Here is a 14,741-nt window from a genome sequence, read left to right on the forward strand (position 1 = left end):
GTGCGAGCTTGTCTTCAGCAGTCAGTCATCGAGGTAAGGGAACACTGGAACCCCGACCTCCACAGATGGTCGCAACCACCACCATCATGCGAGGAGCACTGATAAGCCCAAAGGGGAGCACAGAAAACTCAAAGTGCTTATGGCCCACAGTGAACCTCAAATATATGTCCTGCAGGTCCAACACTACCATCCAGTATCCAGGGTCCGTAGCAGACAGTATCTGAGCCAAAGTGAGCATTTTGAATTTCTCCTTTATCAGGGAGTAGTTGAGGGAGCACATAACTAGTAGGTGTCGGAGGTCTCCAAACTTCTTTGGCAGCAGCAAGTAACAGGGATAGCAACCAAAACCTACTTCTGAGGACTTTACCCTCTTCATGGGTCCTTTGGCCAAAAGAGGCTGTACTTCCTGACGCAGCAGGTTGAAATGGTCCTCCGTCAGCTGATCTGCATACAGTGGCAGGGGCGATGGGGTTTCTGTGAATGGTAGGGTATATTCCTATTGAACAATCTGGAGCACCCATTTGTCCAAAGTTATGGCTTGCCAGTGTGGAACACAGTGCCTGATCCTGCCACCAACTGGTTGCCCACAATGCTGTAAGACCACATAAAAGTGGTTTGGAGGCTGCGGCAGCTGGGGGTGGGGGACTGGACAGATCTCTAGCCTGAGTCCCACAAAGTTTGTGGGAGCCGTGCCCGGGGCCAGGAAAGGACTGTGGAGTCTCTTGGCTATGGTGACTGGCTGGAAAAGGATGTGCCTGGTACTACCGACTATAGCCATGGAAGGAGAGAAAGAAGAGTGCAGCTGGTGTTGGGACATTATGAGTACCAACAACTGGGTGGTGACCCTACTCTCTAAAGCGTTCAGTTGCCGAATTGGCCTTGTTGTTGAACAAGTGAGTGCCGTCGAAGGGAATGTCCATAGGGGATGCCTGCACATCATCCTAGAAGTTAGTCGAACTCAGCTAGGGTGGCGTTGGAGCACCACCGATGAAGCAATGGCTCTGTCCAGGGAGTATTTTCTATCCAGCCTGTTGTGAACTTTGCTGCATCCCTGCCATCAGCAATAACCAATGTCAGGACGCCCTGGTCTCCTCCAAGACCATAAGCAGCACTTACGCAGCTAAGTTCCACACTGTGCAACTAGACCAGCCCAAGAGACATGCAGGGTTCACTGACCACGATGCAAGGCTCTTGGAAAAGAAAATACTCTTACCAAAAGTATCCAGCCTCTAGCATTCCTTTTTCGGTAGAGTGGTAGGGAACGCGCCAGGATGAACTTTGGATGTTGAGGCCTGCACCACCAGGCTCTAAGGGGTGGAGTGCTGAGTGAGGAAAGCTGGATTGCCAGAAGTGGGGTGGTGGCGGAGGGCAATCATGTGCACGGAGGGGCCTGCGCAGGGCATGGCCCAAGCAGGACACTGGCGAGGGTTTCTTTTATGGGGAGGAGAGGTTCTATGTGGGGTACCCTGTGTTGAAGCACCTCTCCAAAATATTGGTCTTGACCTCCACTGAGGGCAATGTGAGATCTAGGACCTCAGTCGCCCTCCACACCACCATAGCAAATTAGGCCTCTTCCTCTGTAGCCAAGATAGGAGGAGAAACCAGGCCAATGTATGGTGAAGTGTCCAGACCACTGGCATCAAGTAGGCCCTCATACCAGTTATCTTCAGCCAATTCAAGAGGGGGGTCAGAGTAGCCAAAGGGAACCTCTAGTCTGCCCCAGTCATATTCCTCACAGGGCCCGTCAGGAAAGGATGACACACTCTCCAACCTCGAAGGTCTAGGTTCTGTTGATGCCGGGTCAATGTCTGACAATGTCGGTCCAGCTCCATATTGGAGTCAGAAATTATGATGGGTTTGTTGCTGCTGCTGAAAATGACGCAGGGGACCAAACCCCAGCGAAGATCGTTAATTTGAGACTGGAGTCAGACCGGATCCAGGAACAAATCCTGAGATCCCAAATGGCCCTGCGAATGAACCCGGTGACAGAGACCAAGTCAGAGCACTTCCCGAACCCGGGGCCCAAAGGCAGCCCAGAGGTGTCTGGATACCCTAGTAGGAGGTTGTTACAAATGGTGTTTCTGGTCGGCTAGGGTATGCACCTCAGTCAGGCAGAACCCACCACTCTAGACAGAGCGGGTGAAGTTACACACCAAAGATAACCTGTGCACACTCCCTGGTAGCTCGGCACAGAGTAGTCAGGCTTATCCTCAGAGGCCATGTGTAAAGCGTTTGTGCAACACACTCACACCAGTGACACAATAAATACACCACAAAAGAGACTCCACACAGGGTTATATTAAAAATATAGGTTTATGTATTAAATGTATACATTGTTAGATAAAAAAGTGACAAATCATAAGAAGTGCGTATATGATGCTAACACTGACATAGTACTTGTTACTCAGGGAATGCTAGAGACAAAACTGTAAATAGCATACTAACAGGGCATAAATTGTTATAGAAAAACATATAGTCCTACAAGGCACCATGAGGCTTGATGACTGTGCACATTCTGCAGTTGCTGCCATTGCATATGTTATCCCGACAATGTAAGGTATAAAACGACATACAATTACTTTTAGAGCATGTAATGAACAACGTCCTGTGTCACCAAATATTATGGCAAACACATGGGGTGTGGCACACCTGCCATTCTATTAGGTTTTATTGGGAAATGAGGTTACCACACGTAGGGCACCGAAGCACTACTGCATTTATTACCAGAAAGATGGTACTCAACAGTTTTGTAAATCAGGAACTTCGTAATGGTGATCCTGCGCCACGTCTGGGGCCTATGCCGCGGTTCCCTCCCAACAGAATGTACCCCAAAAAACAGTGTCCCCAGGATCCGGTAAGACCAGGGGTCCCTTGGGGCTACCCAGGTCTTAGTCTCCTTGGCCAAAATGAGGAGAACTGATCCGGGACTACCAGGGTCCGAAATGTGGGTTTGGCATAGTTTCCCCCCGGTCCCAGGGCAGTTACGGGCAGCTCAGCCACCCACCAGGCGTGGGTCGTGAGTCAGGCCTCGGGAGGTCTGTCATCCAGATAACCCTGCAGCCAGCGATTCGAGTAGAAAGGTGGCAATTCCCCTGGGCGAGTGACAACCATGCTGCTGTCACAGGGCATCTCCTTTCCTGCGTGGAAGCAGCTTGTGCTGCTGTGCGGCCCTCCGATGGATGGACAGTCAGCGAGAGCTGAGGCAGTAAAGCGTTGTGATGCATCCCAGTCACCTAGACTGTCAGCTGGGGGATGTATCAGCGCGTCTGCGGCCCCTGTGATCTGATGCCTTTACCGCTACCAGCCCACAATCGGTATGGGTCAATGTGGGGTGCGAGGAGGCGGGATAGCTTCACGGTGGTCAGCCTCACACTGACTTCACTAAAGGACGATGAAGGGGGGGAGCACCCAGCGCTCACTATGCACATGTGAAGAAAATCAATATAGGGAAAGGGTGAAGAACTTGTATTGAGCTGGCAAAGGAGGAGAATCCATCAAGCGCTCACCATAAGCAATCTCTTTGGTAAGAGGGCACCAGCTATAAAATACAGCACTCTCTAAGCGCTATAGTTGCAGGTTTGAGTGGAGAACGGGCAGTAAGCAGTGTCCACCCCATGCTGGGACCCCTTGGGCCTAAAGCCGGGTAGTTATGCTGCAGGCCAGCACACCACAGAGCCAATGGTTCCCGTGGTAGTTCCTCCTTGCAGTCCAGTAGTTCAACGGAAGTCCAAGTCAGGGAGTACTGGGAGCATGGCAACAAGAGGAAAAGAAATACTGATGGGTCCTTGGTGCCACCCAGCAGACACCAAGCAGCAGGGAAACAGACAGCAGAGCAGTCCAGATGAATCCTTTGTATAGTCCAGTAATCCATCTGACAGAGGTCCAGTCCCAGTTACAAAGTGCTCTCCTGTGAGGGGCATAGCCCCTTCTACTTATACTCAAAAATGCCTTTGTTCAGGGGGTTAAACTTCAAAGGAGCCCTTTCAAGTCAAGCACAACTCACTTTCAAACCAGCCATGGCTCCAGACATCAGTAGTGGGTAATCAGCCCATTGGGTTAGGGCAGGACACAGCCTATTCAGATGTAAGGTGTGAACGACCCCTTTCTCTCCCCAGCCTAGGAAGACTATCAGTATGTAGATGCCTCTCTTGTCACACCCAGTCCCTCTTGTGGGATGGCTGTCTGGAAAGTATGCACTAAGTGGAGCTGTCACTCTTCCCTAGACATGGATTGGTGTAAGGCTGCAAAAGCACTAGAGTTATAAGCACAGAGAAATGCCCACTGTCTAAAAGTGGCATTTCTACAATGGTAAAAAAGAAATTCACTTACACCAGTAAGCAGCATTTCTCAGTACCATTCCAAACATACTAAACATGCCCACTCTATTCCTCATAGATCAGAAGATACCACTCAGACAAGTGTCAGGGCATTTCCAATGCAGTCCTATGAAAGGAGCAGGACTCATAGTAGTGAGAAACTAAATAGGCTGTTTGTCACTACTAGGACATGCAGTACATAAAGACATATTTCCTACCTTTTTCATACACAGAACCCTGCCCATAGGGCTAGTGAGGGCCTACCTTAGTTAGGTTAGGAGTTAGGTGTAGCGAAAAGAGAGGTTATGCTTAGCGAAGTAGTTTGGCTTGCCAAATCAATGTGGCAGTAAATTGCGCATGCAGGCCCTGCAGTGGCAGGCGAGAGAAATGTTTGAAAGGCTACATCTGTGGGTGGCGCAATCTCTGCTGCAGGCCCACTAGTGGCATTTAATTTAGAAGCTCTGGGTATATGGTACACCACTTTATAAGGGACTTACTGGTAAATTAAATTAGCCAAACAGGTAGCAACAAATTATACCAAGTTGTAGGGGAGCGAGCACATGCACTTTAGCACTGATTAGCAATGCTAAAGTGCCCAGAGTCCTAATGCCAACAAAAAGAGTGTCATAAAAATAGGAGGGGAAAGACAAAACGTTTGGGGATAACCCTACAGAGTGTGCCATTTCCAATAGAGGTGCACAGCCTCATAAAACATTTTGAGTTTGGTAGGGGTTGTTCCTGCTCCAATACAGTCAGGGAGGCACAGAGAAGCCCCAGGCTCCTGGGGAGGTGTGGGAGCTATGCCCAGACTTGTGGCATTGTTCCCACATACTTTCCAAAGACTTGGACTGGCACAGTGAAGTCGGAGAATGATTTGACTCCTTCATGTAGGACGTACCCGACGATGATTTGAACCTCGATGTCGACTGGCGGGAGTGACTCAGAGGGGGCCCGGGACTTTCCATGTCACTCGTAGTTCTGGAGTGGTTCAGTTGTCCGGTGTCAAGCAGCCAGTTGCTTCATGACACACTCCCAGATCACTTTGTGATTCATAGTCCAACAGTCAGGGCAGGCTCTGGAGTTGTGGTCCAGCTCCAGGGTACCAGAAGCAAACCAGGAAGGGGTCTGTACCAACATTTGCCTGTGACAGACTCCATAGGGACTGAACCCTATAGGTTTCTTAAAAGGCTATGTGGAACTGTTCAGCACAACCTATAGGCGCGCAGATGTACTTCTCAAGATTTTCCAGATCCAGTCTGATGCTTAGGGAATATTCAAAGGTAAGGAATCTGTAGTTAGACGTCTCTATCAAATACTGCTATTTAATGCTGCAAATGTAGTTCTTTCAATATATACACAAAGGGTACTAGGGCAAAGAGAAATACTTGTTTGCTTTAGTTTATATGCAGGGGTTTCATGGCTCATTACTGCACATTTTTTTAAGTACCTAATATTAAAGCATCCTCTGCAGAAAAGGTACACTATAATTTTCTGGATTCAATCTGCTTTCACACGGAGACCATTTTGGTTACAAATCACCATTTCCCACAGGATCTCTGCCTGAAAGTAATGCAAGAACATCAATAATTTTTCAACAAGCTATCCTGATTCCTTTGTACGTAATTCTGGAGGCATAAACCATTCCACTAAATTATCAGACCCTTTCAGGACTGAGTCAAACGTACATCAGGCAAACTGGAAGCCAACGTAACAACTGAGTGTTCCATTACCATGCAAATGCTAAGAGGGCAAAATGACTATTCTTTTCTAAGGAGATAGATACTGAAGGTGGCTAAGAGTGACCATCTATGTTCTGTCAATAAAATACAAAAAACAGTGAATTTTGCCCTGACGAACCTACTATTCGCAAGCACAATTAAAAGATTTACCAACTGCTCATGATGCAGAAATGTACTGCCCTGTCATGAAATCCCTGTGCTGTCCTATAAATCACTTCGACAGCTCTCTTACAGAACTATATACTCTGCAGTGGTTGCCAAATGCAAAATATGCTGAGAAACCAGCCATCTCACATTTGCAAGAGTGTGCCCGCAACACATTTCCTACAAATTCCTACAGTGAAGTGGAAAAATGTATGGGGTAATTCAAAAACAAAGGTTCTGAGTAGCGACTGAGCAATAGAACATAACGCTTCTTGACTGCCATTATACTGTGAATTTGACACCGCTTAATTCATATTTTACGGTGCAGGATTTCAACAGTGGCAGTGTTTTACTCTCCTAGCTATAAGAAATGACTGAGTTAAACAAGGAATGTCTGCTGCCAAGCAAACCACTGGGCTCAAAGGCACAAACTGTGAGCTGCAAGCCATGTTGTGCCTCAGGTGACAAAATATAAAACAAAATTAAAAAAGCATGTTAATTAAAAACTGGTGTGTGCTTCGTCACACATGTGCACGTATACATCACCAATAAGGCACACTTGCTTTAACACACAGTTATGTGCATGAGACATGGTGCAACTGCCATTTTTTATTTGCCATTCAAAGATCGGTATTTATTTTTGCACTAAAGCACAGCCCCGCACCAAACTTCAATTGCCGGAACCTCCAAAACGTTTTTTTGCAAAAACAGGAGGACAAGTGGGAAGCACCAGTGTTGGGGGTGAGGGGTGTGGGGGAGAGAGAATGGTGAGGACCACATGAGGGAGACAGTAAGAAAACACGTGCACTTGTGTGGAGTGCTGAAACAGCATTGACAAAGCCAATGCTTGTCACATTGTTCACCTACTGGCTTTGCCAATGCTTTTTGCAGATGCAGTTCAGCATCTTAAAAAAAAAAAAAAAAAAAAAAATAAAAATGCAATGGCACAGCTGTGCCATTCCACTTGTATGAGCATTCTATAGCACACATTTGCTCACAAGCACCGTGATGCAGAAACCACTTTCTTTACTGTTTTTTTAACTGAATTAAGATGGAGGACACCACCTGCATCAGTGAATTACATTTTTTCCATGAATCGATTTCAGCATTATGGAGCGGGCCACCAGCAAATAGCAAGTAACCGATACCTCCCAAAAAAATAAATAAATGTTCAAGGCGCAACAGTGAAGCATGTGGTGTGAGACACCAGGACGTAGTAGAGTGATGGGGAGCAAAGGTGAGTGAGCGGGAGAGTGAATCAAAGGGGAGTAAAAAGAATGTGGAGAGGGAAAGCAACAGGGACTGAAGGAAGGAACAGGGAGTGAAAGGGTTAAATATAATAAAAGGCAGATGGGATGGGTAAAGCAGCACACAAGGAAGAGAGCAACAGGGCACAGAGGTTTGGAAGTGAGATATGCACACACAAGGGAGAGAGCAGCACAGAGTATGGGGGTAGGTATTTGGTGGGGGAAGAAGGTTGCAAAAGAGAGAGAGAGATAGAAAACACCTGCACTCTCAGGGAGTGCTTGAGCAAGAAGAAAAAAGGCAGTTTCCTAAAAGTGAGCAGTGGAAGGATACAAATTATCTAATCAAAAGGATGATACAAAAGCTGTGCTCCAGACGGGGGAGACAGGACAACACAAGCAGAAAAATCAAGCTATTGAATATGAAGCAAGCAAGAATGAGACAAACCCAACCAATGATAAGCAATGAGTGGGATCTAAGCCCAGTGTGAATTTTTGGACCAGTCCGCAAGTGGCTTCTGTCTACAGACAACTCATAGCAGGTCTGAAGATGGAAGCAGTAAGTTAGAAAAGTAGTGGGGTTAAAACATTTTAGTGAGTACAATGCATCACACGAAGAACCAAGACAAAAACAACAGTAAGACAGGGCAGTTTACTGGCAAGTGGAGAAAAGCATTGAGAAATTAGGCAAGGCAATAAAGCTAGGTAAAAGATGTGGGAAGGAAGGCAATAGCAGCCTATCCCAATCCTATTAATGGACACTGGCCAACAGGAAGATAATGGGTGGCAGGCAGGCAAAAATAACTATAGAATAATATAGAAAGCAGGCAAGACAGACAGCTAAGCAGGATTAGTGCCTCGATAACAAATAATAAAGACAGAGAAAATTAACAGGAGAAAAAAAAAAACACAAGCAGCGACATAGAAAGACCGAGTAACTGAGAATGGCAGATGCAGAAGGTGGGGAAAAGCACTGTGCGTCATGCTTAGAACTCACCAGAAATCGGACATCATCAAAGCCGTTCAACAGCAGCTTCCTCTCATACTGTTGCAGGCCAAAGGACTCCAGCCACTCTCCAACGCTCTGCTCCAACATGCGCCAACCTGGTGCGGGAGAAATCATCAAACGCTTGAGAAGTCAAACACCAGTAAGGTGCAGCAGTACTTGGAGAATGAGAGACAGCAATGCTATATCATCTTCCAAGCAGGAGTAAAACACTTACATTGGGATCTAGGGCCACCATGCATCATCACACCAGCAATGCAGTAGGCTATGGTGTGAGTGAGATCTTCCTTCCCTACAAAGCTCTGTTTCTCGAAAGCAAACTACCTTAATCACAATCCACAGACAGGACCACATGATCCAGCAATAATTGTTCAGAGACAAGAAAAAAAAAAGAAAAAAAAATTACACATTTCAAGTTTTGCTAGAGTATGCAGAGGAATTCAGACCCAGTAAACCAACAAACAAATACAAGATCATGAGGGGAAGCCGAGGGTAAGAGTAAGTGTCATAGCAAGTTAATGAGGGATAGAAAGTGCATCCTTGCGCATTTGTGCTAGACCTACACAAAATGTCACATCATTGGTGAGCAAAGGAAAACTGCCAAAGAGTGCTGTAGACTGATGAAGGCATGCAGGGGAGGGCATATGAGACCATGCACTTATTAACACTTACTAATGTCTCATATCACTTTAGCATGAGACTAAATGAACATCTTAAGGAGGCAGCACCAGCATGCGGGGTGAATGATAAGCATTTGTTTTACTGTAGGCATGAGACAATGACAAGCCACTAAGCTTGGCACCAGGACTTTCAAGAGAGGTAGGTGGAGACGTCAGCAATGAGGTTCTAGCTCAACAACACCTCCAAAGAGATGCATACCAGAACAACTCATCAGGCATTCATCAACCTACAAATGTTGCAACATGGATATCTGTTGAATGTGTGAAAGGTGTGATGTGTCAGTTTCTCTCAGGTCACCAGACGTGCAACATCCTGCATAGTGTGCTATAAGGCCCAGTATGTGTGTGTCAGCCTGTCGGATATATGTACAACACTGCCTCAGCAACCTGCTTTATGGGTAAAGGCAGTATCCTTTCTTTACTTCACTAACTCTTCTCGTACTACAACAATAACCGTCTCCAAGTTTAAAGTACTTCAACTCTTATCACTGTATATACACCAGCCAGCTCCCAATCATATTCAGTGAAAATGCTTGATAAGACTAAATAAAATAGTTGTATCCTATGTTCCCTTGGTGCCACTTCACCTTTCTCCATTGACCTTTACCATGTTAGACATCCAGTTACTTCTCCTTCAAGATATGTATCTGTTTAGACACTTGAGACACATCAATAACATATTTCAACCATGCCAGTGTCTCACGCCATCAGATACAGTCATCGCCCGCCTGACACGACCCCCGGTCCCTGTTCTGGCAAGAAACTGGACAAAGGAAAGGGGAATGAACACTCCCCTGTCCATCACCACTCCAGGGGTGGTGCCCAGAGTTCCTCCAGGTGGCCACCTGGTTTTGCCATCTTGAATCCAAGATGTGTAGAGGCCCCTGGGATGATCTGAGTGGCCAGATCAGGTAGGTGACATCACAGTCCCCTCCCGATAGGTGGTCATCCTGCTAGGTGACAAATCAACCTTCCTGGGCTATTTAAGGTCTCCCTCTTGGGTGGGTCCTTAGAATCGATGTGCAAGAAGCCACCGGGACTCTTCTGCATCGTTTACTGCAAACGTCTGGCTACTGGAACCGCAACTGGACTCTTCAGGAACCAACAATCTGCAATTCCAGTGACAACTTCGCTTTGCAACATTGTTTCTCAGGATCCTTCCAGCAACTGCAACATTTCCCCGGCTGTGCATCCTCTGAGGTTGACGAGACTCCAGCCTGCACTAAGAAGTAAGAAGGAATCTCCCTTGGAGTGAAGGAGTCACTCCCTTGCATCTGCAGGCACCAACTGCAACAATGACCGGCTGCGTAGATCTGCTCTCCTCCGGAAATGCGTGGATCCTGCATCACAGGTAATGGTCTGGAGTAGTCCCCTTGGTCCTTTCTGCCAGCTGCCTGACTTGGGAGACGGTAAGCTCTTGCTTCTCCTTGCAGGACAGTACCACTGTGCACCACGACTCTTGCAGTTACCAGCTGTTTGCTCCTGCTCCAATGGATCTTCATACTTCGAGTAGCCCCAGCACTTCTTCCTGCCAAGCACAGTCTCCTCTCAGTTGCTCCAGTGACGAGGGACTCCTCTTCAGGTGTTCTGAGAGAGCCTCACTGCAACTTGCTGTGCCTGCTGCCAGTCGGTTGCCTGTGGGAGCTGCCTCCTCTTTTGGTGACTCTCAATGAGTGCTGAGGGTCACCGCAGACTCCCCTCCTTAGGTCGAGTCCCCTGGGCCTTGCTGGTCCTCTTCAGCCTTGCAACACTTCTTTTTCTTCTCCTGCATTTGCCAAGGGTTGTTAGTGGTTCTCCTGCATCACTGACCAACTTCAACCCGACAGACGACGTGGGACACCATCTGCATCACTCCAGGAATTTGTCTTTATCTCATATGATGCACAGCTGGTCTTCTTCATCCCTCGTTGACCTGGTCCTGCATCCAGAGAAGGGTGGGTAGTGGATCCTGCCATGACTGGACACTCCATCACGAATTGGACTGGGTCCCCTTCCTTTGCAGATCCTCTTCTGCCAGAATGCACCTTTGGGATCTTCCAGTCTTGTTTGGGTCTTGCACAATCCTTTTCCTAAGTCCTTCTGTTGGTTTTGAGGTAAACCAGGTCCTTCCCTCTGCTCTCCCGGTCGCTGTCGGTCATACTGGTACTCACCTCTTGGGGTTCCTAGTTCTTCCAGCTCCCCTCTAATGACTCCACGTCCTTGGGAGGGGGGCTACATTTCACTTTCTTAGTATATGGTTTGGCCCTCCCTAGGGCCCTCACTATTTTCCATTACTTTTGCCAATGCTTATTGCTTTTTATACTCTTTACTGATTGCTAATATGTATATAATAGTGTGTTACTTACCTCCAGTTAAGGGACTGCCTATTAATATTCTAGTATTTGTGTTACCCTAATAACGTACCTTTATTTTTGTAACAATGAGTGTTTTCTTTCGTGTGTGAGTGCTGTGTGACTACAGCGGTATTGCATAAGCTTTGCATGTCTCCTAAATAAGTCTTGGCTGCTCATCCACAGCTACCTCTAGGGAGCCCTGGCTTCCTAGACATTGCCTACACTTCACTAATAAGGGATACCTGGATCTGGTATAAGGTGATAACACCATAGGTTCTCACCACACACCAGGCAAGCTTTCTATAAGAGATATATGAAGGGAAGGAGGAATAGAACTGTCCCCCTTGCCCTATTGTTCAAAATTAATTCTGAGTGCTTTCAAGACACTTCAAGACCTGATTACAAATCATAACCTTAAAGTTAAGAATAAAAATACACAACATATTTACAAACTCCTTCCAATGGGCTGCTTCCCAATGGGGCATGTGCCCAGAGTTACACAGTCATAGACGATCCCCAATGACTTGACAACACTAGGCTTGAAAGTTAAACCTAATCCTTCACAAACCTAACCTCCAGAACTGATTTTGAGTAACTTGCACAGATAACTCTAGAATATGCTTGTATCCTGAATGCAGCACCAGTTCATTTTCACCTGGTTGCCTCTGTTCAGAAGGCCACAAACAGTGGCAGTTCAGAAAGAATTCACTAATTTGGCAAGCAATATGAAATTTATTGATATCACCTCTATATCCTATGACTGGGTCCTTGACTTCTCTAGTCATTCAGGCTACATTAGAATGATCATATAGAACACTGTGAACAAGGTTCTTTAGTTTTCACAAACAAGTTACTTAACTTTGGTAAAGTTCTTTCTGGTGGATACTCTATCTGCAGATCGTCACATTTAGAATATGCTACGCACCAAACTGAATCCTGAAAATTCTCCCAACAATGACTCATGTGTGCTAACAGATGGCGCTATGTGGCTCCGCAGCCATCTTGTACTGCACCAGGAATGATAGAGCGGGCTGCATATAGGTACCACCTGTGCACATTGATGTCAGTTTTGTAATTTTTCTCCTTTTGCACCATCAGATATGGATCAATTTAGAGAAACTTTAAGTGACAGTGTGCCAAAATCTAACTTGGGACCATATTAAGCTTTGCAGATGTCCACTCCAGCAAAAGGGAAGGATGGAGGGCAGTAAGGAATCTGCAGATAGATACAGTATCCATATGTCAAAGCTACTAGAGAAGGTAAGTAACTTGCACTTCTGATGGCTACTTTAAGCCAGAGATTTCTCACCTCAGGAGCTGTACTTCCGAAAGGTGGAAGGTCTGAAGAGTGATCTCAGACAAGAAAGGACTGCAGCACTGCATGAGCAAAATGGCCTTCCAATCAGACTGTCAAGGCACTAAGCTTTTGTGAACGTGTGTGCAGAAGCTGGCTCTCTATATAGTGCACAAAAATGAAGTACACTGTGCAGAGAGTCCAGTGGATACCCGGGAGCTGCAAGGCAGCACCAAACTTACACCCTCAATGGCACAGGGGCAGCCGGGTGCAGAGTGCCAACACAGCGTTAAGCACCCAATGTAAGTCAAAGGGGGAGATCAGTTTTTGAAAACTGCTGCATGCTCAGGCCAGGAGGCTGAATGAAGAAAATCCCCAGGTAAGTTCTGATGCTTGGGGGATCATAAGGACTCCGATGGTCCAGCTCCCCAAGGCCCAGAGGCTCCAGGTGCAGGGGTGTCCTTTGGCCTCGGGAACAGCTTACCAAGAAGGTCAAGGTCTTGGGGAGTCTTCAGTTTGAGGCTGCAGGCTTTGAGGCACAGTACAGCAGAGGTCAGCCCACAGTGGACTCCGAATCGCTAGGGAACCTTCATAGGAATGGTGGGCCAACTCGGACTCTGGCTGTGGGCATGAGGTGCAGAGGTGGGCCAGGAGGTAATTGCGCAGTTCCTCAAGGCAGAGTCCTTCTTTTAAGATGGCTTCTTCTTGAACAGGTCCGCTGTTCTGGGGAGATCTTGATCTTCATCAAAGGCAGACAGTCCTTTCAAAGCTTTGGAGGTCGCTGGGCTGCAGGACGGGTCGTTTTTGGTGCAGCATCATCGAGGACTGCAGACAGGTCAGTAGGGCTGGGGCCAAGTCAGTTGGTATTTGCAGTCTTTTCTGCTGGTGCAAAGTGTCCGGCTCTTCTCAGGTCATCAGGAATCTGAGTTCCAGGGTATTGGAGCGCCACCTAAATACTCAATTTAAGGGTGTTACACAGAGAGCCAGGCGGTAGCCAATGGACTGTCCACTGTTAGGGTGGCTATACTCTTCTTCTGACCACTTCTGCTGGGAAGTGGGTGCATAACCCTAACCCTAGTGGCCTAATTCCTTCCAAAAAAGATGTAGGAATTTGAAAAGTAGTGTCCACTTCAGTTCGTCCACCATTGGGATGGGACTGGCATGAAGTGGGCACTCCTTCCAATTTAACTAATTATCCTTCCTATGCTGCCACTAAAAGTGGGACCAGAACAGAGGGGTTGGCCATCTGGAGAGACCTGAGTTGCATTAAAAAGGCAGAAAGTCCTTTGAAGCTCCCCACCATGGATTGTCCATCCGGCCTGGGAGAGAAGGTCCCACCTCTTCCCAGTGCAGGCCTTTGTCTCAGGCCCTCAAGAGCGCTGGCTAACACTGTGTGGGGGAGTGGGTGGGGAGAAAAAATTTCTGTGGAGGCTGAACTGGTCGGGACCAGTCAGTCAGCACACCAGTAGTTGGTAGGTTTTTAGGGGGCACCTTTAAGGTGCCCTCTGTGTGCCTTTTTTAAAGAAATCTATCACTGGGGTCAGTGAACGGTTATTATTCTGAAATGTTTGATACCAAACATCCCAGGATTCAGAGAAGCCATCATGTAGCTGAGGAACTTGTAGTGACCAGTGTCTAGCACATCCATTTAAAATAGCTTCCTTGTACACTCACTATGTTTGAAAATCAACAAAGACATAGCAGGGGCATATCTGCTCATACAGATATGCCCTCTTGTGTAATATAATGCACCCTGCCCTAGGCTGTAAGGCCTGCTGGAGGGATGACTTAAATATATTGCATACAGTATTTAGGGGACAGGGCACATAGGCAGTGTGCAATGTGTTTTCAAATTGGGAAGTACCTGGTCACTGCAATGGCAGTCTGCATAAGGTTGGGTCCCTCAGAAAGGCACAAGTTGTACTGCAGCTCCGAGGGTCCCTCTTCAGTACCTGTGCCCTAGGTACCAGGAGTACCATTTACTA

The 14,741-nt window shown here is 47.0% G+C and overlaps 1 protein-coding gene across 8 annotated transcripts in view; it reads right to left on the reverse strand.

Annotated features, from left to right (window-relative positions):
• The window catches only part of ANKS1A (ankyrin repeat and sterile alpha motif domain containing 1A), an 823,551-nt gene that overhangs the window by 182,585 nt on the left and 626,225 nt on the right, over window positions 1–14,741 (reverse strand). For all 8 annotated transcript variants that reach the window (XM_069238819.1, XM_069238817.1, XM_069238816.1 and 5 more), the window contains one exon: window positions 8,441–8,547. In XM_069238819.1, coding sequence (XP_069094920.1) covers window positions 8,441–8,547 — 107 coding nt within the window. The remainder of the gene's footprint in view (window positions 1–8,440; window positions 8,548–14,741) is intronic.

The sequence above is a fragment of the Pleurodeles waltl genome, chromosome 6 (assembly GCF_031143425.1).
Source record: "Pleurodeles waltl isolate 20211129_DDA chromosome 6, aPleWal1.hap1.20221129, whole genome shotgun sequence".
NCBI lineage: Eukaryota > Metazoa > Chordata > Amphibia > Caudata > Salamandridae > Pleurodeles > Pleurodeles waltl.